This window comes from Chlamydotis macqueenii, chromosome W (assembly GCF_036417535.1).
Source record: "Chlamydotis macqueenii isolate bChlMac1 chromosome W, bChlMac1.mat, whole genome shotgun sequence".
Taxonomy (NCBI): domain Eukaryota; kingdom Metazoa; phylum Chordata; class Aves; order Otidiformes; family Otididae; genus Chlamydotis; species Chlamydotis macqueenii.
This window is the reverse complement of record NC_141592.1, coordinates 2,801,147-2,825,389: the sequence shown is the minus strand read 5'-3', so window position 1 is coordinate 2,825,389 and position 24,243 is coordinate 2,801,147. Positions and strand designations below refer to the sequence as shown.

Below are 24,243 nucleotides of genomic sequence, written 5' to 3'. Positions count from 1 at the left end.
AGCAAAGGAAAATGACAATAATAATAAAATATAGGAATATTAAAATATGCAAAATGAACAATGTACAATTTCTCACTGTCGTAGTTCAGCCCCGATCGGGACCAGACTACCCAGTCTCTCTCTCACTCCCCCCACCCTCCGAGAGAACAGGGAGAGAAAATATAAGGAAAAACGGCTCGAGGTTTGAGATAAGGACAGGGAGAAATCCTTAAAGTTACCGTCACGGGCAGAACAGACTCGACTTGGGGAAAACTATTCATTTATTACTAAAACCAAAGCAGGATAATGAGACAGAGAACAAGATAACCTCCCCCCACCCCTCCCTCTTCCCGGGCTTAACATTATCTCTACCTCCTCCCCCCCTCCCCTGAGCGGCGCAGGGGGGGAAGAGGGAATGGGGGTCGCAGTCAGTTCATCATACATTGTTTCACGCCGCTGCTTCATGGTCAGGGGAAGAACTCCTCACATTCCTCCCCTGCTCCAGCTTGGGGTCCCTCCCACGGGCCACAGTCCTTCATGGAACTGCTCTGGCGTGGGTCATCTCTCCCACAGGGTGCAGTCCCTCCAGAACAGCTGTCCCAGCGGGCCCTCCACGGGCCACAGCCTCCTTCAGGCCTCCACCTGCCCCGATGTGGGGTCCTTCACGGGCTCCAAGTGGATCTCTGCTCCTCCGTGGACCTCCATGGGCTGCAGGGGGACAACCTGCTCCACCATGGTCGTCACCACAGGCTGCAGGGGAATCTTGGCCAGGAGCCGCATTACTCCTCCCCCTCCTTCTGAACTGACCTTGGCGTCTGCAGCCGTTCCTCACAACAGGCTGGTAGATGTCTCTCAGGATCTTTTTTACATCTTATTCACTTCTCATCTCCTTTCCACTTCTTGCAGCCGGGCCGGACCGAGTTGGGCCCAGTCGGCCGCCTGGCGAGAGGCCAGAGGGTGAGGCCTGCAAGGCCCATGAGGCCTGTGCGTCCCCCTCTGCGCCTCTGCCCCCACTCAGCTTCTTCACATCTTCTCTTCTCTTTTTTTTTTCTGTTTTCCCCTTCTTAAATACGTTATCGAAGAGGCGTTATCACGGAACATTCTGCTACCAATCGGCTCAGCCTTGGCCAGCAGCAGGTCCGCCCTAGGCCCGGCCGAGTCCACTGAACAAAGGGGAGCGACTTCTAGCAGTTTCCTACAGAAGCTGCCACCTTAGGCCCCCCCTCACTAACAAAACCACGACACTCACCACCTAACGTCCCAATGACCGATACAGCCCGTCCCGAGGAGCAATCAAGAAAAATGAAACTGAGCAGCCAGTAAAGGAGCAAGAGAGAGAGATGCCCTGCCGAGCAACTACCACTTATATACTGAGCACGATGTCTATGGCATGGAATACTCTCTTTGGCCAGTTTGGGTCAACTGTTCTGGCTATATCTCTCCCAGCTTCCGGCACCTGCACATTAGTGAGAACTGGGAAGCCAGACAGTGACCTTGGTCTCTCTAGCAACAGCTCATATCATCAGTTTGTTTATCAACATTCTTCACATAGGAAATCCAAAACACACCAGCTACTGAGAGGAAAACCCTAACTCCGTCCCTGCCAAAACCAGGACAGTATCCACCCCTTATTCCATACCATCTATGTCATGCTTATAGATATACACACAGATATAATTCCCTCAATCTATGGGCCTCCAAAATGTCTGTTGAGTTCATTTAGTCCATGACTTTGGGCTCCATCTGTCATAACAGTCTTTCAGGACAGGAGAGATGGTGTGTAGTATGGGGTTGTTGCATGCTGCATCTGGAGCTCACAGTTGGTACCTCTGGCGTGGCTGGTGTATCATGTCCATGGTCTGCAAGATGAAGATGTTGATCTCGAGGGAGTTGTTGGGCACCAGTTCTGGTTCCATCACCGCTGCACCTCGCTTGGTTTTATCGAAGTTCGTTCTTCACTGATGTGGGTGATTCTTGCTGCAATATCTTTTATACCACATACAGTAACTATAGAAATGATGACATACAGTATTATATAGCAATTAACATAATACAGTTCAAATTCTTGGCTATTTTCACCTAAAATCAAATCTTCTTGAGGTACACATTGGACTTCCCCATCCTCCCGCATCACCCACCAAGTACACCCAGGTCTTTGAGCAAAAGCAATCCCAGGGATGGGTTTGCCTTTGCCCAGGGGAGGAATAACCCAGACTGTCTTTCCCAACATATTCCTCACATGCACCACAGGGACTTTATCCCCTTCTACAGTATGTAAAAGTTCAGATTGGGCAGGGCCAGCTCAATCGATGGACCCCTGAGTGTTGACTAGCCAAGTGGCTTTTGCTAAATGTGTATCCCAATGTTTGAAGGTCCCACCACCCATTGCTTTCATTGTAGTTTTCAGCAGTCCATTGTCCCGTTCAATCTTTCCAGAGGCTGGTGCGTGATAGCGGATGTGATATACCCACTCGATGCCGTGCTCTTTGGCCCAGGTGTCTATGAGGTTGCTTCGGAAATTTGTCCCATTGTCTGACTCAATTCTTTCTGGAGTGCCATGTCGCCAGAGAACTTGCTTCTCAAGGCCCAGGATGGTGTTTCGGGCAGTGGCATGGGGTACAGAATATGTCTCTAGCCACCCAGTGGTTGCTTCTACCATCATAAGCACATAGCACTTGCCTTGGCGAGTTTGTGGGAGTGTGATGCAATCAATCTGCCAGGCCTCTCCATACTTATACTTCAGCCATCGTCCTCCGTACCACAGAGGCTTTAACCGCTTGGCTTGCTTGATTGCAGCGCATGTTTCACATTCATGGATGTCGTAGTTGAGCCCCACTCGGAACCAGACTACACAGTCTCTCTCTCACTTCCCCCACCGTCCAAGGGAACAGGGAGAGATAATAATAAAAAAAGGCTCGAGGTTTGAGATAAGGACAGGGAGAGATCCTTAAAGTGACCGTTACGGGCAAAACAGACTCGACTTGGGGAAAACTATTTGTTTTTTATTAAAATCAAAGCGGGAGAATGAGACAGAGAACAAGATAACCTCCCCCCACCCCTCCCTCTTCCCGGGCTTAACATTATCTCTACCTCCTTCCCCCCCCGAACAGCACGGGGGGAAGAGGGAATGGGGGTTGCGGTCAGTTCATGACATGTTGCTTTCTCCTGCTCCTTCCTCCTCAGGGGAAGCACTCCTCACATTCCTCCCCAGCTCCATCATGGGGTCCCTCCCACAGGTTGCAGTCCTTCATGAAACTGCTCTGGCGTGGGTCATTTTTCCACAGGGTTCAGTCCCTCTGGAAGCGGCTGCCCCAGCGTGGGCCCTCCACAGACCACAGCCTCCTTCAGGCCTCCACCTGCTCCGGTGTGGGGTCCTCCACAGGCTGCAGGTGGATCTCTGCTCCTCCGTGGACCTCCATGGGCTGCAGGGGGACAACCTGCTCCACCATGGTCATCACCACAGGCTGCAGGGGAATCTTGGCCAGGAGCCGCATTACTCCTCCCCCTCCTTCTTCACTGACCTTGGTGTCTGCAGCCGTTCCTCTCGCAAGAAAAATTCTTCACAACAGGCTGGCAGACGCCTCTCAGGTTCTCTTCACAGAGAGGCTCGCACCTCTCCCTCTCTGCTCCCTGCTTCTGCTTCTTCACATCTTTTTTTTTTTTATTTTTCCCCTTAAATACGTTATTGCAGAGGCGTTATCAGGGAACATTCTGCTACCAATTGACTCGGCCCTGGCCAGCAGTGTGTCCACCCTAGACCCATCCTTGTGCATTTGACAAAGGGGAAACTTCTATCAGCTTCTTGCAGAAGCTACCACATTTTAGCAGCCTGATCCACTTGCTGGTTGTTTTGATGTTCTTCAGTGGCTCGACTCTTGGGTACGTGGGCATCTACGTGACGTACTTTTACAACCAGCTTCTCTAACCGGGCAGCAATATCTTGCCACAGTGCGGCAGCCCAGATGGGCTTGCCTCTGCGCTGCCAGTTGCTCTGCTTCCATTGCTTTAACCACCCCCACAGAGCATTTGCCACCATCCATGAGTCTGTGTAGAGATAGAGCACAGGCCATTTTTCCCGTTCAGCAATGTCTAAAGCCAGCTGGATGCTTTCACCTCTGCAAAATTACTTGATTCACCTTGGCCTTCAGTGGCTTCTGCCACTCGTCGTGTAGGACTCCACACAGCAGCTTTCCACTTTCGATGTTTTCCCACAATACGAGAGGATCCATCAGTGAACAGGGCATCTCGCCTCTCATTTTCTGGGAGGTTGTTGTATGGTGGGGCTTCTTCAGCATGCGTCACCTCTTCCTCTGGTGGCTTTCCAAAATCTTTGCCTTCTGGCCAATCTGTGTTTACTTCTAAGATCCCTGGGCGACTGGGGTTTCCTATTCGGGCTCGCTGTGTGATCTGTGCAACCCACTTGCTCCATGTAGCATCCGTTGCATGATGCGCAGAGGGGACCCTTCCTTTGAACATCCAGCCCAGCACTGGCAGTCGGGGTGCCAGGATGAGCTGTGCTTCAGTACCAACCACTTCTGAAGAAGCTTCATATGCATCCAATATTTCTTTTTCCGTTGGAGTACAGAGACTTCAAGTCTCCCCTGGTGCTTTCTTCCAGTATCTCTTTTTCAGTTGGAGTATAGCAGGCCTCGGATCCTCTATATCCCTGGCTCCAAAACCCAAGGGGTCGACCACGAGTCTCCCCTGGTGTTCTCTGCCAGAGACTCCAGGTAGGGCCATTCTCCCCGGCTGCGGTGTAGGGGATGTTTTTCACTTCTTGTTCTGCCTGGACTGGCCCAAGAGCTACTGCATGAATTTGTTCAAAGGCTTGTCGTTGTTCAGGGCCCCATTTGGAATCATTCTTCTTTCGGGTCACTTCATAGAGATGGCTTACAACCACACTGTAATTTGGAATATGCATCCTCCAGAAACCCACAATGCCCAGGAAAGCTTGTGTTTGCTTTTTTTTAGTTGGTGGAGACATGGCTGTTACTTTGTTGACCACTTCCATTGGAATGTGACAATGTCTATCTAACTATTTTACTCCTAAGAACTGGATCTCTTGTGCAGGCCCTTTGATTTTGCTTTGTTTAATCGCAAAACCCGCTTTCAGAAGGATTTGGATTATTTTCTCCCCTTTTACATAAACTTCTTCTGCTGTGTTGCCCCATACGATGATGCCATCAATGTATTGCAGGTGCTCTGGAGCTCCACCCTTTTCTAATACAGTCTGGATCAGCCCATGGCAAATGGTGGGGCTGTGTTTCCACCCCTGGGGCAGTCGATGCCAGGTGTACTGGACCCCCCTCCAAGTGAAAGCAAACTGTGGCCTGCATTCTGCTGCCAAAGGGATGAAGAACGCATTGGCGATATCAATGGTGGCGTACCACTTGGCTGCTTTTGACTCCAGTTCCTACTGAAGTTCTAGCATGTCCGGCACGGCAGCACTCAGTGGTGGTGTAACCTCATTCAGGCCACGATAGTCCACTGTTAACCTCCACTCTCCACTTGATTTTCTCACTGGCCATATGGGACTGTTAAAGGGTGAGCGGGACTTGCTGATCACTCCCTGGCTCTCCAGCTGATGAATCAGCTTATGGATGGGGATCAGGGAGTCTCGGTTGGTGCAATATTGCCACCAGTGCACAGTTGTGGTAGCAATTGTCACCTGTTGTTCTTCCACCCTCAACAACCCCACAACAGAAGGATCCTCTGAGAGGCCAGACAAGGTAGACAGCTGTTTAATTTCCTCTGTCTCCACGGTGGCTGTACCAAAAGCCACCGGTGCCCTTTTGGGTCTTTGAAATACCCACTCCTGAGGTATCTATACCAGGAATGCACAGAGCATCTGGGCCAGTCACTATGGGGTGCTTTTGCCACTCATTCCCAGTCAAACTCACTTCAGCCTCCAGCACAGTCAGCTGTTGGGATCCTCCTGTCACTCCAGAAATACAAATGGGTTCTGCCCCTTTAGAGCTTGATGGCATCAGGGTACACTGTGCACCAGTGTCTATTAGAGCTTTCTGCTCTTGTGGGTCTGACATGCCAGGCCATCGGATCCACACAGTCCAATAAACTCTGTTATCCCTCTCCTCCGCCTGGCTGGAGGCAGGGCCCTCTAGTCCTGTTCATAGTATTCATTGTTCGTTTATTTTAAATATGCATCAGAAGTCTCTTTGAGAGGGTCAGAAGTAAGGCTATTCTTTCTACTCTGCCTATTGGAGACTGGTGCAACAATTTTCCAGGGAGAACTTCTATTTCGTAGAATCATAGAATCATAGAATCATAGAATGGTTAGGGTTGGAAGGGACCTTCAACGGTCATCTAGTCCAACCCCCCTGCAAGGAGCAGGGACATCCCTGACTAGATCAGGTTGCTCAGAGCCTCATCCAGCCTGGCCTTGAACGATTCCAGGGATGGGGCATCCACCACCTCTCTGGGCAACCTGTTCCAGTGCTCTACAACTCTCATTGTAAAAAATTTTTTTCTAATATCTAATCTAAACCTACCTCCTTCTAATTTAAACCCATTACCCCTTGTTCTATCACAACAGGCCCTACTGAACAGCTTCTCCCCATCTTTCCTGTAGGCCCCCTTGAGGTACTGGAAGACCGCTCTCAGGTCTCCCCGGAGCCTCCTCTTCTCCAGGCTGAACAGCCCCAACTCTCTCAGCCTGTCCTCATAGGAGAGGTGCTCCAGCCCTCTGATCATCTTTGTGGCCCTCCTCTGGACCCTTTCCAACTGGTCCATGTCCTTCTGATGTTGGGGACTCCAGAACTGGACGCAGTACTCCAGGTGGGGTCTCACCAGGGCAGAGTAGAGGGGCAGAATCACCTCCCTCGACCTGCTGGCCACGCTCCTCTTGATGCAGCCCAGGATGTGGTTGGCCTTCTGGGCCGCAAGGGCGCATTGCCCACTCATGTTGAACCTCTCGTCTACCAACACTCCCAGGTCTTTCTCCTCAGGGCTGCTCTCCATCCATTCCCCGCCCAGCCTGTATTTGTGCTTGGGATTGCCACGACCCAGATGCAGGACCTTACACTTGGCCTGGTTGAACTTCATGAGGTTGGCACGGGCCCACCTCTCCAGCCTGTCCAGGTCCCTCTGGATGGCATCCCTCCCTTCCAGCGAGTCGACGGCACCACACAGCTTGGTGTTGTTGGCGAACTTGCTGAGGGTGCACTCTATCCCACATTTCCAATGTTTTTTCCACGCAACTCACATACCCGGGCCTCTAGGGCAGAGGTAGGCTTCCCATCCCACTCCCTCATGTCCTCTCCTTGGTCATACAAGGTAAACCACAGGGTACCTCGCCACGTGTACCATCTCTCTTGAGCAGGAGGAGGTTGTCTTCTAATAGCTGAGATATTGGTCCGTGCAGGTGGGGAGTAAGACCTATCCTCTTCGCATTTCTGAAACTCCTGAGATAGTTTTTCAAATAGTTTTTGCATTTTCAGTCAGTCTTTCCTTAGCCAAGATGCAGGCCCATATTGAGGAAGAGAGATTGTCTTCATATTGTCGGAGCTGGTTAGCCACTGCAGGTACTGGTGGCATCTCATCATCTTTCCAACTCATTGCTGCCAATGAGTTGGCATACGATGATGGTGCACTCTGTACAAATTTCTGCCACATGGGTCGGGTGCATTCAATTTCATCTGGATCTACAGATGTCCGTGGGTCATCCAGGTTATGATAAATCAGCTCTCAAACAGCTAATTCCCTCAGAAACTGGATTATAGAATCATAGAATGGTTAGGGTTGGAAGGGACCTTCAAAGGTCATCTAGTCCAACCCCCTGCAAGGAGCAGGGACATCCCTGACTAGGTCAGGTTGCTCAGAGCCTCATCCAGCCTGGCCTTGAACGTTTCCAGAGATGGGGCCTCCACCACCTTTCTGGGCAACCTGTTCCAGTGTTCTATAACCCGCATCATAAAATTTTTTTTCCTAATATCCAATCTAAATCTACCCCCCTGTCGTGGTTTTGTTTAGTAGCGGGGGGGGGGCCTAAGGTGGCTCCCACGATGGAGCAGGGGAGGAATGTGAGGAGTTCTTCCCCCGACCATGAAGCAGCGGCATAAAACAACATATGATGAACTGACTGCAACCCCCATTCCCTCTTCCCCCCTGTGCCGCTCGGGGGGGGAAGGAGACAGAGATAATGTTAAGCCTGGGAAGAGGGAGGGGTGGATGGAGGTTATCTTGTTCTCTGTCTCATTATCCTGCTGTTTGTAGTAATAAATGAATAGTTTTCCCCAAGTCGAGTCTGTTTTGCCCGTGACGGTAACTTTAAGGATTTCTCCCTGTCCTTATCTCAAACCTCGAGCCGTTTTTCCTTATATTTTCTCCCCCTGTTCTCTCGGAAGGTGGGGGGAGTGAGAGAGAGACTGCGTAGTCTGGTCCGATCGGGGCTGAACTACGACACCCCCTCTATTTTAAAACCATTACCTCTCGTCCTATCGCAACAGGCCCTACTAAACAGCCTTTCCCCATCTTTCTTGTAGGCCCCCTTGAGGTACTGGAAGACCGCTATCAGGTCTCCCCGGAGCCTCCTCTTCTCCAGGCTGAACAGCCCCATCTCTCTCAGCCTGTCCTCATAAGAGAGGTGCTCCAGCCCTTTTATCATCTTCGTGGCCCTCCTCTGGACCTTCTCCAACTGGTCCATGTCCTTCGTGTGCTGGGGGCTCCAGAACTGGACACAGTACTCCAGGTGGGGTCTCACCAGGGCAGAGTAGAGGGGCAGAATCACCTCCCTCAACCTGCTGGCCACGCTTCTCTTGATGCAGCCCAGGATGCGGTTGGCCTTCTGGGCCGCGAGGGCGCATTGCCTGCTCATGTTGAGCTTCTCATCCACCAGCACTCCCAAGTCCTTCTCCTCAGGGCTGCTGTCCATCCATTCCCCGCCCAGCCTGTGTTTGTGCCTGGGATTGCCGTGACCCAGGTGCAGGACCTTGCACTTGGCCTGGTTGAACTTCATGAGGTTGGCACAGGCCCACCTCTCCAGCCTGTCCAGGTCCCTCTGGATGGCATCCCTCCCTTCCAGCGAGTTGACGGCACCACACAGCTTGGTGTCGTCGGCGAACTTGCTGAGGGTGCACTCTATCCCACTGTCCATGTCGCCGACAAAGATGTTGAACAGGGCCAGGCCCAGCACGGACCCCTGAGGGACGCCACTCGTGACCGGTCTCCACCTGGACATTGAGCCGTTGACCACCACTCTCTGAGTGCGGCCATCCAGCCAACTCCTTATCCACCGAGTGGTCCGTCCATCAAACCCATGCCTCTCCAGTTTAGAGAGAAGGATGTCGTGTGGGACAGTGTCAAAAGCTTTGCACAAGTCCAGGTAGATGATGTCAGTTGCTCGTCCCTTGTCCACCGATGCCGTCACCCCGTCATAGAAGGCCACCAAATTGGTCAGGCACGATCTGCCCTTGGTGAAGCCATGTTGGCTGTCACCAACCACCTCCTTGCTCTCCATGTGCCTTAGCATGGTTTCCAGGAGAATCTGCTCCATGACCTTGCCAGGCACAGAGGTGAGGCTGACCGGCCTGTAGTTACCTGGGTGTTCCTTGTTCTCCTTTTTAAAAATTGGGGTTATGTTCCCCCTCTTCCAGTCATCAGGGACTTCACCAGACCGCCACGACTTCTCAAATATGATGGCCAGTGGCTTGGCAACTTCATCCGCCAGTTCCCTCAGGACCCGAGGATGGATCTCATCAGGACCCATGGACTTGTGCACCTTCAGGTTCCTTAGATGTTCCCGAACCTGCTCTTCGAGTACAATGGGCGGTTCTTCATCCTCGCCGTCCCTGCTTGCACCTTCTACAGCTTGGGCGGTGGGACAGGAACTCTTGCCGGTGAAGACTGAGGCAAAAAAGTCATTGAGAACCTCAGCCTTCTCCATGTCCTGGGTAACCAGGACACCAGTTCCCTTCTGGAGGGGGCCTACATTTACCCTGGACTTTCTTTTGTCCCCTACATACCTATAAAAGCTCTTCCTGTTACATTTTATATCCCTGGCCAGATTCAGTTCTGCCAGGGCTTTGGCCTTCCTTACCTTATCCCTGGCCACTCGCACAGCCTCTTTGTAGACCTCCCAGGCTACCTGTCCCCACTTCCACCCTCTCTAGGCTTCCTTTTTCACTTTCAGTTGGTCCAGGAGCTCCTTGCTCATCCACGCCGGCCTCCTGGCCTTTTTGCCCGACTTGTTTTTCATCGGGATGCACCTCTGCTGAGCTTGGAGGAGGTGCTCCTTGAATATGGACCAACTTTCCTGGGCCCCTCTTCCCTCCAGGGCCGCCTCCCATGGCACTTGGCCCATCAGGTCCCTGAAGAGGCCAAAGTCCGCCTTCCTGAAGTCTAGGGCTGAGAGCTTGCCGTGTATTTTCCTTGTTGCCCCGTGGATCTTGAACTCCACCGTGTCATGGTCGCTGCAGCCAAGGCTGTCCTTCAGTTTCACATCCCCCACCAGCCCCTCCCTGTTGGTGAGCACAAGGTCGAACATGGCACCCCTCCTTGTCGGCTCCTCTATCGCCTGCAGGAGGAAGTTGTCATCCACGCATTCCAGGAACCTCCTGGACTGCCTGTGCCCTGCCGTGTTGTCTCTCCAACAGATGTCAGGGTGGTTCAAGTCCCCCATGAGGACCAGGGCCTGTGACCGTGAGGCTGCTCCTATCTGCCTATAGAGCACTTCGTCTGCTCTGTCCTCCTGGCCAGGCAGCCTGTAACAGACCCCCACCGTAACGTCCCCTGTCCGTCCCCATCCTCGAGAGAGGTATCCCCTGGATACCTCTCTCCATAGCGGTCCATTTGCTTGGGTGGCATACAATATCTTCCTTAAAGAAATACCTGTCCCTCACACCTGACAGGAGTCGCCTCCAGAGGCTGCAGGCTGCTGACTCTCTTCCAATCGTCCTGTCAATGGCCGCTTCCCTAGACAGGGATCCCAGCTGCCTGGCTTCCCTGCCTTCTAATTCCAGGCTACTGGCCCCTCTGTCCCAGCATCGGAGCAACCAGGTGACAAGTTGCTCACCTTGATGACGGCTGAAATCTTTTTGCATATGTCACAGCTCACTCAGGGATAGGGACCGGGTGACTGCCTCTGCTTCTGCCTCTCCCTGTTCTTGTGATGGCCCTGGTTCATCATCATCTTTCACTATGCGAACTGATTTTTTGGTGTATTTCTTCTGTACAGGGGCAACTGGTACTGGTGCAGGTTGGATCTTTGGTTCATCTGTGGTGCTGCATGCTGTGGTTGGATTAGCTGCAGTGCCCATTGTATGGGCTGAAGTAATCGCAGTGTCCGTAGCAGGAATTGGGGTAGCTGCAGTGCCTGTCGTGGGGGCTGAAGTAGCTGCAGTGTCTATAGCAGAGTTTGGAGTAGCCACAGACTATCTAGCGGAGATTGGAATAGCCACAGCATCTCTGGTGAGGATTGGAACATCTGCAGTGCCTGCTGCCAGGGTTATGGCAGCCACAGTATTCTTAAACAGTTGTTTAAACTTAATGAAGATCAAGATCTGAGGTAGCTGCCAAAGACCTGCCAACATGAATGTGGTGGTTGGCGTATCCCAAGGGTATTCAAAATTCTCACAAGCTGTTGAAATTAGCCTGACGAAGAGGGGGAAGCTGTAAACAGATGTTCCCCCAATGGCTGGGCTTCCCGGAACAAATCAAAAGGTAAAATTTCACACAACATGCATGACATAACTCCTGGAATACCTGGATGAAGCTGCCGCTGCTGCTTCGCTCTGCACACTGTCTGCCACCACTGAATACAAGTACGAAACTGGTTCTGTTACCAATGATCTCACCAAAACAGACAGTGCCACACAGCACAGCAGAGCGATATCTTTAATTCCAGAATTTATAAACTGTATATAAACATCAGCAAACAGCATATAAGGCAAATAGGATGCTGCCCAATACAGCTCCAAGAACAGCTCTGAGAGCAAATAAAACAACACTGTGGCCAGCGATGACCAAAACGACAGCCTCTCCCCATCTTTCCTGTAGGCCCCCTTGAGGTACTGGAAGACTGCTCTAAGGTCTCCCCGGAGCCTCCTCTTCTCCAGGCTGAACAGCCCCAACTCTCTCAGCCTGTGTTCATAGGAGAGGTGCTCCAGCCCTCTGATCATCTTCGTGGCCCTCCTCTGGACCTTCTCTAACTGGTCCATGTCCTTCTTATGTTGGAGGCTCCAGAACTGGACTCAGTACTCCAGGTGGGGTCTCACCAGGGCAGAGTAGAGGGGCAGAATCACCTCCCTCGACCTGCTGGCCACACATCTCTTGATGCAACCCAGGATGTGGTTGGCCTTCTGGGCCGCAAGGGCGCATTGCCGGCTCATGTTGAGCTTCTCATCCACCAGCACTCCCAAGTCCTTCTCCTCAGGGCTCTTCTTGATCCATTCCCCACCCAGCCTGTATTTGTGCCTGGGATTCCCATGACCCAGGTGCAGGACCTTGCACTTGGCCTGGTTGGACTTCATGAGGTTCTCATGGGCCACCTCTCCAGCCTGTCAAGGTCCCTCTGGATGGCATCCCTCCCTTCCAGCATGTTGACAGCACCACACAGCTTGGTGTCATCGGCGAACTTGCTGAGGGTGCACTCTATCCCACTGTCCATGTCGCCGACAAAGATGTTGAACAGGGCCGGGCCCAGCACGGACCCCTGAGAGACGCCACTCGTGACCGGTCTCCACATGGACATTGAGCCATTGACCACCACTCTCTGAGTGCAGCCATCCAGCCAATTCCTTATCCACTGAGTGGTCCATCCATCAAATCCATGTTTCTCCAGTTTAGAGAGAAGGATGTTGTGCGGGACAGTGTCAAATGCTTTGCCAGCATTTGACAGGTAGATGTCATCAGTCCAGGTAGATGACATCAGTTGCTTGTCCCTTGTCCACCGATGCTGTAACTCAGTCATAGAAGGCCACCAAATTGGTCAGGCATGATCTGCCCTTAGTGAAGCCACGTTGGCTGTCACCAACCACCTCCTTGCTCTCCATGTGCCTTAGCATGGTTTCCAGGAGAATCTGCTCCATGACCTTGCCAGGCACAGAGGTGAGGCTGACCGGCCTGTAGTTGCCCGGGTCTTCCTTGTTCCCCTTTTTAAAAATGGGGGTTATGTTTCCCCTTTTCCAGTCATCGGAAACCTGACCAGACTGCCATGACTTCTCAAATATGATGGCCAGTGGCTTGGCAACTTTATCCGCCAGTTCCCTCAGGACCCGCGGATGCATCTCATCAGGTCCCATGGACTTTTGCACCTTCAGGTTCCTCAGATGTTCCTGAACCAGCTCTTCTCCTACAGGGGGCAGTCCTTCATTCTCCCCTTCCCTGATTTTGCCTTCCACAACTTGGGCAATGTGGCTAGAGCCCTTATCAGTGAAGACTGAAGGAAAAAAGTTGTTGAGTTCCTCAGCCTTCTCCATGTCCCAGGTAACCAGGTCTCCCTTCCGGACAGGGTCCTCATCACATTCTCCCTGGTCTTCCTTTTATACCTGACGTACCTAAAGAAGCTTTTTTTTTTTTTTTTAGTCTTCGACATCCCTAGCCAGATTGAATTCTGTCAGGGCTTTAGTGTTCCTTACCTGATCCCTGGCCGCTCGGACAACCTCTCTGTATTCCTCCCAGGCTACCTGTCCTTTCTTCCACCTTCTTCTGTAGGCTTCTTTTTTGGTTTTCAGTTGGTCCAGGAGCTCCTGGTTGATCCTTGCAGGCCTCCTTCCTCTTTGTTGGAATGCATCTCTCCTGAGCTTGGAGGAGGTCATCCTTGAATATCCTTGTTGGGCCCCTCTTCCCTCCAGGGCTGTATCCCATGGTACTCTGCAGAGCAGGTCCCTGAAGAGGCCAAAGTCTGCTCTCCTGAGTCCAGGGCAGAGAGCTTGCTACACGTCCTCCTCGTTGCCCTAAGGATCTTGAACTCCACCATCTCATGGTCACTGCGGCCAAGGCTGCCCTTGAGCTCCACATTCCCCACCAGCCCCTCCCTGTTGGTGAGAACAAGGTCCAGCATAGCACCTCTCCTCGTTGGCTCCTCTATCACTTGCAGGAGGAAGTTATCATCCATACATTCCAGGAACCTCATGGATTTCTTTATACCCTGCTGTGTTGTCCTGCCAACAGATATTGGGGTGGTTCAAGTCCCCTATGAGGACCAGGGCTTGTGACCGTGAGGCTGCTCCTATCTGTCTATAGAGGGCCTCATCTGCTCAGTCCTCCTAGTCACGTGACCTGTAGCAGACCCCCACTGTAATGTCGCCTGTCCCTGCCCTCCCTTTAATCCTGACCCATAAGCTCTCGGTCGGCTCCTCATCCATTCCCAGGCGGAGCTCCACGCACTCCAGCTGGTCACTGACATAGAGCATGACACCCCCTCCAGTCATAGGAGCCATCCCACCACGTCTCCGTGATGCCAACAACGTCGTAGCCCTGCAGGCATGCACACATCTCTAACTCTTCCTGTTTGTTCCCCATGCTACTTGTGTTAGCACAGAGCCACTTACGCTGGGCCTCCAATGAAGCTAACTTGCTGGCTGGAGCAACAGGAATTCCCTTGAATCATAGAATCATAGAATATGTAAGGTTGGAAAAGACCTCCAAGATCATCAAGTCCAACCGTCACCCTAATACCACCACGCTAAACCATGTCCTGGAGTGCCACATCTACACGTTCTTTGAATGCCTCCAGGGATGGTGACTCCACCACTGCCCTGGGCAGCCTGTTCCAGTGCCTGACCACTCTTGCAGTACAGAAGTGTTTCCTAATATCCAACCTAAACCTCCCTTGCCACAACTTGAGGCCATTTCCTCTCCTGCTATCACTAGTTATTTGGGAGAAGAGACCAACACCTGCCTCCGTACACCCTCCTTTCAGGTAGCTGTAGAGAGCAATGAGGTCTCCCTTCAGCCTCCTCTTCTCCAGACTAAACAACCCCAGTTCCCTCAGCCGCTCCTCACAGGACTTGTGCTGCAGACCCCTCACCAGCTTCGTTGCCCTTCTCTGGATGCACTCCAGCACCTCAACGTCTTTCTTGTAGTGAGGGGCCCAAAACTGCACACAGTATTTGAGGTGTGGCCTCACCAGTGCTGAGTACAGGGGCACGATCACTTCCCTGCTCCTGCTGGCCTCACTGTTCCTGGTGCAAGCCAGGATGCTGTTGGCCTTCTTGGCCGACTTGCTGGCTATGTTCAGATCTGTCCTTATCTCAGCCCTTAGGGCTATATCCCTCCCAGCTTCCTGCACCTGCACATTAGCAAGACCTGGGAAATCGAACCAAGTCCTTGGTCTCTTTAGCAACAACTCATAACATCAGTGTGTTTATCAATATTCTTCAGATAAGAAATTTAAAATATGTCAGCTACTGCGAGGAAAATTAACTCCATCCCAGCTGAAACCAGGACATTTGGTTTTGAGAATTTCATTAAGATTTGATAGTTATAACTATTTATGAGTTTCCTGAGTAATGGCTAAACTCTGTGTTGGCTTTCATCTCAGCTAGATTTCAAGTCATCTTGGACCTTTATCTGAGTCTACTCCCATGCTACTCTGGTGCATCAGTTCTGAATATGTTTCAATAAGTAGAATGAAAAAATCTTTTTTTACTTATTATTTAGTGTCAAGTTTTAAACACAAAACCTGTTTGAGTATGAAACTTGCTGTTGTATTACACAAGTCACTGCCTTCATGTTTCCCTGCTAACTGTGTCCAGAGTAAATTAAATTTGGATTAATTTTCCATTTAATGATAGTGTAATGGTAGTATTCAGATGGATTGTGCTTTGTACTAGATCATTTAAGTGCACAGAATAAAACTTATCCTAAAGAGCTTAGACTAAATAAAGAAAACAGATGATTGAGAAAAGAGGGAACCGAAGCAGAGATCAAAAGGCCATTTTTTTCCTATATAATCTTTTGAACTTCAAAAATTTGTTACATCATCTGCATTAGTAATTTCAAAAGTTCAAAATATTATTTTAAAACATGCCTTAAGTATTAAACTATGTTACTGGATTCAGAAGTTAAATTAGAAACAGTCATTAAAAAATGATAATGGTTTTGTCAGGGAGCAGCAAGAGCAGACTGCTGCATAAGGGCAGGCAAGCCAGAAGCCAAGAGTGACAGCAAGGCAGGCAGGACACTGACCTCACCAACAAGGGGTACAGTCCCACAATACCTGAATAAGGAGAGCATAGCAGGTCTGGTGACAGTGAGCAGATTCAGCCACAGTCCAGTGATTACCAGGTATATCTTCAGTGAAGAGGCAGGTCCAAGATTAAGCCAAAAAGTTAAATGGGCAAGTTGAAGTCAGGTCCAGAGATGGTAGTAACTGAGGTCATACACAGTCCAGTGATTTTTTCAGCAAAGCCACTGAGGCGAAGGACTCCAAAGTGGAGTATCGCGCCGGGGGACCCTTCCTGAAGCAGCAAAAACCGTGGCCAAACCGCGAAGGCAAAAGGGCAGGGAGAGAGAGGCTACCCCCTCCCACCCTCAAGCGGGCCAGAGCGAGCCCCCTGACGAGCGGACAGGAGTGACGGCGGCCCAACCCCCCCTCGCACATGGCAACAGCAGGTCGAGGGAGGTGTTTCTCCCTCTCTGTTCCACTCTTGTGAGACCCCACCTGGAGTACTGCATCCAGCTCTGGAGCCCCCAACATCAGAAGGACATGGACCAGTTGGAGAGGGTCCAGAGGAGGGCCACGAAGATGATCAGACGGCTGGAGCACCTCTCCTGTGAGGACAGGCTGAGAGAGTTGGGGCTGTTCAGCCTGGAGAAGAGGAGGCTCCAGGGAGACCTGATAGCGGCCTTCCAGTACCTCAAGGGGGCCTACAGGAAAGATGGGGAGAAACTCTTCACTAGGGCCTTTTGTGACAGGACGAGGGGTGATGGTTTCAAAATAGAAGGAAGTAGATTTAGATTAGATATTAGGAAAAAAATTTTTACAGTGAGGGTGGTGGAACACTGTCCCAGGTTGCCCAGAGAGGCGGTGGATGCCCCATCCCTGGAAACATTCCAGGCCAGGTTGGCCGGGGCTCTGAGCAACCTGATCTGTTTGGAGATGTCCCTGCTCCTTGCAGGGGGGCTGGACTGGATGGGCTTTGAAGGTCCCTTCCCACCCAAACCATTCTATGATTCTATCATTCTGTGATCTCTCCCTGTTCCCTCAGACGGTGGGGGGAGTGAGCAAGAGACTGTGTAGTTTGGTCCTGAGCGGGGCTAAACTATGACTGAAATGTGGTGGGACAAATCACACGGAATGGAAACAGGTTCCTGCTTGGGGCGGCAGGCGAATCCCCTCCTGGCCTCCCTCACCTTGCCAGTTGCCCTTACACAACAGATATGGGGCTCTGGAACTTGAGAGCCAGGTGGGAGTGTCGATCTGCTCGAGGGCAGGAAGGCTCTGCAGAGGCATCTGGACAGGCTGGACCGATGGGCCAAGGTGAACTGTATGAGGTTCAACAAGGCCAAGTGCCAACATCCACCTGTTGATGCCAACATCCACAGCCTTTCCGTCGTCCACTAGGCAGGTCACCTGGTCATAGAAGGAGATCAGGTTGGTCAAGCAGGGCCTGCTCTTCATGAACCCATGCTGGCTGGGCCTGTTCCCCTGGTTGTCTTGCACATGCCTGGTTAGTGCATGCTGCTGCTAAGTGGAGCAGAGTGAGTTCACACTGAAAATTCTTCAAGCTTTTTCTCAAACTGCTCTTTCTTTACAACAGTTTCATGGTCGTACAGCTGCTCATCAAAATTGGCCCTGAGCTCAGGCAAGCAAACCCCCAGGGAGGAGGGGAATGAACTCAGGGTCCTGACAGGTTTTCATATTAGATAGCTCTCTTTGGCCTTGACATAGCCTTCTTGTGAACTAGTTGTGACCTCTGAAGTTAGAATAAAGCTCTGGAGCAAGGCAGCCCTTAAGTTCTGCCTTGAACGTTTGTCCAGATCCCTTTTCGGTTGAATGTTGCTTAACAGTAAGTTGACAAAATACTAGACAATCTTTTTTTTTTTAAATGACACTGCATGCATTTTGCTTTAAAGAATACTGATATTCTACATTTTCACCTTTTTGTTGGACTAATAAATGCTGCGTGTGAAATGCATAATGAGGACTCCAGAAAATTCTGTCAACTAGCTCTGACTGTGTTTGCTTTTTCCTGAAGGTAAGCATCTGCTTGGAATGCAATAGCAGCAAATTACGTGGATTGAAACGAAAATGGATCCGCTGCTCAGCACAAGCAACAGTCTTGCATCTAAAGAAGTTCATTGCTAAAAAACTTAACCTTTCTTCTTTTAATGAGGTAATGTTTTAATGTTTAAATTTTTTTTTTTTTGCAAATTAAAGTCTTATGGATAATTTTCAAGACAATGTCTTTCTTTCCAACCGAATTAAAAAAAAAAACTGAAGCACACACTATTTCTTAGTATAAAGGAACAGAAAATGGCCATTTAGGGTGAGGAGCTGAATGCAAACAAATAGATTTTTTTCCAAATTTACCTCCCCACCCCTCACTTTTTAATTTAAGGATGCTAGTCATCTTCCTTTTTTTTTTTTTTCTCCCTCCAGTACAACGGAGATGTAGCTCTTACTGGTTCTTGGCTTTATACAGAGTTGGTAGTGCACCTCAGTGTGTTGTTCCATGACTAGTTTTAAAACATACCAAAGGACTTGGTTATGTGTTTTCCACCTGTGTTAAAACTGACTCCTGCAAGACACTTTGTTTGGTGGTCTTAAATGAAGGGATATGCTGCCCTAGCATAGATTTTTCACTCAATGCAGAGAATGGATTATAACACTTGGATACTACTGAAAGACTGATTTAATGGAAAGCAGTACATATACTTTTCTTCTGCTTCTCTACTCTGAGTGAAACTCAGCCTTGCATAGTATCAGCTGGTGCCAACTTCCCTGCAGGGAGTACATAATCAGACTATTGGTGGGAAGAAATCCTGGTGGAGGGTGAGTGAAAAAAGAGACTTTTCTATTCTCTGCAAGTTCTGTTATTTCAGATTGTAAAAGCAGAACGCATAATGGCAGGCATGTGAAAACACAGCCTCTGTTCCCTCTTTGTTGATATTAGTCACAGTCCCCCTCTATCCAGTCTGACTGCCATCTCTCAATCTTGAAAACTTCCAAGGATGGTGATGTCATGACCTCTTTGGGCAACTTGTTCTGGTGCTTAATTATCCTTGTAGAGATTTTTCTCCTTATATCCAGTTAGAAATTCCTCTGTTTCCATTGATGACTTCAAATCATAGAATCATAAAATGGAAGGTTGTAAGGGATCATAGAATCATAGAATAGTTAGGGTTGGAAGGGACCTTTAAAGGCCATCTAGTCCAACCTTCCTGCAAAGGAGCAGGGACATCTCCAAACAGATCAGGTTGCTCAAAGCCTCATCCAACCTGGCCTTGAATGTTTCCAGGGATGGGGCTTCCACCACCTCTCTGGGCAACCTGTTCCAGTGTTCTACCACCCTCAGTGTAAAAATTTTTTCTTAATATCTAATCTGAATCTGCTTCCTTCTATTTTAAAGCCATTACCCCTCGTCCTGTCACAACAGGCCCTGCTAAAGAGTTTCTCCTCATCTTTCTTATAAGCCACTTTTAGGTACTGGAAGGCTGCTATAAGGTCTCCCGGGAGCCTCCTCTTCTCCAGGCTGAACAGCCCCAACTCTCTCAACCTGTCCTCATAGGAGAGGTGCTCCAGCCCTCTGATCATCTTCATGGCCCTCCTCTGGACCCTCTCCAACTGGTCCATGTCCTTCTTATGTTGGGGGCTCCAGAGCTGGACGCAGTATTCCAGGTGGGGTCTCATGAGAGTGGAGAAGAAGGGAAGAATCACCTCCCTCGACCTGCTGGCCATGCTTCTAATGCAGCCCAGGATGCGGTTGGCTTTCTGGGCTGCAAGCGCACATTACTGGCTCATGTCCAACTTTTTGTCCACCAGCGCTCCCAAGTCCTTCTCCTCAGGGCTGCTCTCAATCCATTCTCCGCCCAGCCTGTGTTTGTGCCTGGGATTGCCATGACCCAGGTGCAGGACCTTGCACTTGGCCTGGTTGAACTTCATGGGGTTGGCACAGGCTCACTTCTCCAGCCTGTCGAGGTCCCTCTGGATGGCATCCCTCCCTTCCAGCATGTCGACTGCACCACACAGCTTGGTGTCCTTGGCCAACTTGCTGAGGGTGCACTCTATCCCACTGTCCGTGTCGCCGACAAAGATGTTAAACAGCGTTGGTCCCAATACGGACCCCTGAGGAACGCCACTCATCACTGGTCTCCACTTAAGCATTGAGCTGTTGACCTCAATTCTTTGTGTGCGACCATCCAGACAATTCCTTATCCACCAAGTCGTCCATCTGTCGAATCCATGTCTCTCCAGTGTAGAGACAAGAATATCATGTGGGACAGTGTCAAATGCCTTGCACAAGTCCAGGTAGATGATGTCAGTTGGCTGTCCCTTATCTACCGATGCTGTAACCCCATCATAGAAGGATCTTCAAATATCATCTAGTCCAACCTCCCTGCCATGAGCAACAACATCTTTCACTAGATCAGGTTGCTCAAAGCCCATTCTAATCTGGCCTTGAACACTTTCAGGGATGGGGCATCCACAACTTCTCTGGGCAACCTGTTCCAGTGTCTCACCATCCTCATCATAAATAATTTCTTCCTTATATCCAATCTAAATCTACCCTCTTTCATTTTAAAACTGTTGCCCCTTGTCCTGTCACTACAGGCCCTGGCAAAAAGTCTCTCTCCATCTTTCTTATAAGCCCCCTCTAGTTTACTGACTGTGCTTCTGTTGATACACCCCAGTATCCTGTTAGGCTTCATCACTGACAGAGCACACTGCTTATTCAGGTTCAACTTACTTTCAACCAGGACCCCCAAGTCCTTTTCAGCAGAGCTGCTACCCAGCTTGTAACATCTTGTAGCTTTGCCATTGTTCTTGTTGAATTTCATGTGATTCTTGACAGCTCATCCTTCTAGCCTGTCTAGGTCCCTCTGAATGGCAGCCCCGTCCTCAAGTGTGTCAGCTGCACTTCCCTAGTTTGGTGTCATCCACAAGCTTGATGAGGTAGATTCTTTCTCCTCCTCCAGTTCACTGATAGACATTCAATAGCACAAATCCCAGGATAGACCCCTGCAATACTCTGCATGTCACTGGCCTCTGTGTAGAGTACAACCCGTTAACCACTACAATCTGAGCCTGACAGTCCACCTGGGTCTTCACCTATCAGGTAGTCCACCCATCCAGATCATAATGTCCCAATTTGGATACAAGGATGCTGTGCAAGATGGTGCTGAAAGCCTTGCTTAAGTCAAGGTTGACAACATCCACTGTTCCCATCCATGGATCTAGTAATTTCATTAGAGAAGGCAATCAGGTTGGTCAAGCGTGATTTTTTTTTCCCTTCATAGAATCATAGAACCATAGAATAGTTAGGGTTGGAAGGGACCTTCAAAGGTCATCTAGTCCAACCCCCCTGCAAGGAGCAGGGACATCTCCAACCACATCAGGTTGCTCAGAGCCCCGTCCAACCTGGCCTTGAATGTTTCCCTTGGTGATTGGTAATAGCCAGCATGGATTTACCTTTGCCTTTATGTGCCCAGAAATGGCTTCGAAGAGGACTCACTTCATGACTTTCCCAGTGATCACCAAAGTGAGGCTGACTGGCCTCTAGTTCCCTAGGTAGTCCTTCTTGGCCTTTTTCAAGATGCATACATTTCTCCAGTCATTGAGTGCCTTCCTTGATCTCTGTGACCTTTCAGTGATGATAGTGTGGCCTTACAACGACATCAGCAGACTCTTGTGGCACCCTTGGATGTATCCCATCTGTTCCCATGGACTAGTATGGGTTGAGATTTCTCAATAGATCCCTTACTCAATCCTCCTCTGCTAATGGCTATTCATCTCCTCCTTGAACTCTGTCTCTAGGTACAAAAAGGCCTGGGAGATCTTGTTGGTGAAAACCAAGGCAAAGAAGGCACTGAGTACCTCAACCTTATCTGCAGACACTGTCACTAAATTGTCCGCCCCATGCAGCAGTGGGCTCACATTTTCCTTGTTTATTCTTTTATTGATATGTAGCAGTAGAAGTTCTTCTTGTTGCCCTTGATGTCCCTTGTCTCTTTCATCTCCAGGTGATCTTAGGCTTTCCCCAAACCATCCCTGTATACCCAGGCAATGTTTTTATATTCCTCCTTTGTAGCCTATCCTCACTTCCACCTCCTCTATATGTCCTTTTTTCTCATGAGCCAAGCTCATCTCCTGATACATCTAGTAATTTTTCTGAGTACTGGAAAGGACTGTTCTTGTGCTTGGAGGACATTGTCCTTAAAGACCTGTCAGTTCTTGAGCTCCTTTGCCCTTCAGAGCTGCCTCTCATGAGATCCCACTTCCTAGCTTCCTGAAAAAGCAAATTTCTGCTTTATTGAAGCCCAGGATCTGTACTCTGCTACTTGATTTCCTTGCTTTCTTCAGGATCTTGAACTTCACTATTTCATGGTTGCTACAACCAAGGCTGCCATTGATTATCATGTCCCCAGAAAGTTCTTCCTGTTTTGGTGAGTAGTAGATCCAGCTGTATGTCACCTGTGGTTGGCCCATCTAGCATCTATGTTAATATTCCTAACACCTTTCAGAAAGCTGGATTACTTTCTTACTCATTACGCCTTTTGCTTTTGTGTTTAAACTCACTATTCCACTGCTACAATCTCTGGTTTTACAACCTACTTGGCTCTTATTGAAATATAAGAATGTTTGTTCAACAGTACTTGTATTTCAGGAGTCCTCCCTCCCACTTTAAGGGCACATGGTATTTCTGTGGAAACAGTATATTGGTATGTCCAGTGAAAAATATGTTTTGAGGAGGAAGATCCTTGTGAATACTTGGCTGAATGTTATAGACAAATCCTGGTTTGAGTTGTTGTCTGTCAGCTAATCCATGTTAGTGGACTGCATGCATATTCTTAGCTTTCTCAGGTTGTGGTAAAGTACATTAGCATATGTCACTTTCATGGCAACTTACCCTTTCAGTACATGTCACCTTGCAGTCAAATAGGCTAAGATCATGTGCATGATCATCTATTGCAATTCAGCTGATGGCTGGTCACATGATCTCACATTTGCTTATGAGTCCATACCCTTGCTGTTTCCAATATCAAGATCTTTCAAAGCTGACATAGAAAAGTAAAAACAACTATAAAGTGTCTGCAAAAAAAAAAGCCCTAAACAATGATGTATAAGCAGGAGAAAAAAATGTATTTTCAAAGTAGAAAGTTACTTGGTGGGTACTGTGTAAACAATTTTCATAGCATGTCAAAGGACAAAGATGTCTTTACATGAGAATTGAGTTCTATTTCTTTGATCTTTTTATTGGGCCTTATCTGAAGTGTATTGATTCAAAGCCATGTTCTGTGTCTCAGTGAATTAATTATTTCTTCTTTTTACATCAGCTGGATATATTATGCAATGAAGAGATTCTTGGCAAAGATCACACACTCAAGTTTGTAGTTGTTACTAGATGGAGATTTAAGGTATGACATAACTGCTTTTTATCAAAATTTTCATGTTCCATGAAAATCATTAGCTGACTAAAGAACAAAGTTCATGCAGGCCTATACTGCAATAACTTCAAAATGGTTAATATATATAATTTAAAATGTCTAATAAACTATCTTTAAAAATAGATATTTTTCTTAATTCAAAAGAGAAAAATGAGGGGAAATTTAAAATGTGCCACTACGGAAAAGGGGAAGTTGATGGCAGATGTCAATTTGATAGTAATTAAAAATGGATAAGGTAATGGCTGAAGACATTGACAGGGACATTTTTCTCAGCCATGTCAGTCAGATACAACTAATATTATTCTGTGTAGATTGTGAAACTGGTTACAATGCAGAAGAAACAAATGTTCAGAGAGAGGCTGGATATACTCATTAAAGGAGGCGAATGAATTCACTTTGCTCCCCTCTTCAGTTCAAGAGTCTTGTAGCAATATTTAGTAGGCATAAACAAGGCTGGGGAGTGGGTCTCTGGGTTTAATATGGGTAAATGTAGAGAAGCATGCTGGGGAAAACATGTATCTGAACTTTATATATAAAAATGATGGGCTCTGAGTTGACTGCCATCAAACAGAAAACAGGTTTTGGGGTTAGACATAAAGATGTCAGCCCAGTAGTGGTGCAACAAAAACCCAAATGAAATGCTGGAAATTATTAGGAAAAAAAAGAGAGCTAAACAAGAGCACTGCTGTGCCTCTG

At 49.1% G+C, this 24,243-nt stretch overlaps 1 protein-coding gene across 1 annotated transcript in view; it reads left to right on the top strand.

The window, feature by feature from the left end:
* The window catches only part of LOC147596529 (polycomb group RING finger protein 3-like), a 69,981-nt gene extending 46,458 nt beyond the window's left edge, over nucleotides 1–23,523 (top strand). The window contains exons 7-8 of the mRNA XM_086769451.1: nucleotides 18,138–18,275; nucleotides 23,437–23,523. Coding sequence (XP_086625577.1) covers nucleotides 18,138–18,275; nucleotides 23,437–23,523 — 225 coding nt within the window. The remainder of the gene's footprint in view (nucleotides 1–18,137; nucleotides 18,276–23,436) is intronic.
* Nucleotides 23,524–24,243: the final 720 nt, after the last annotated feature.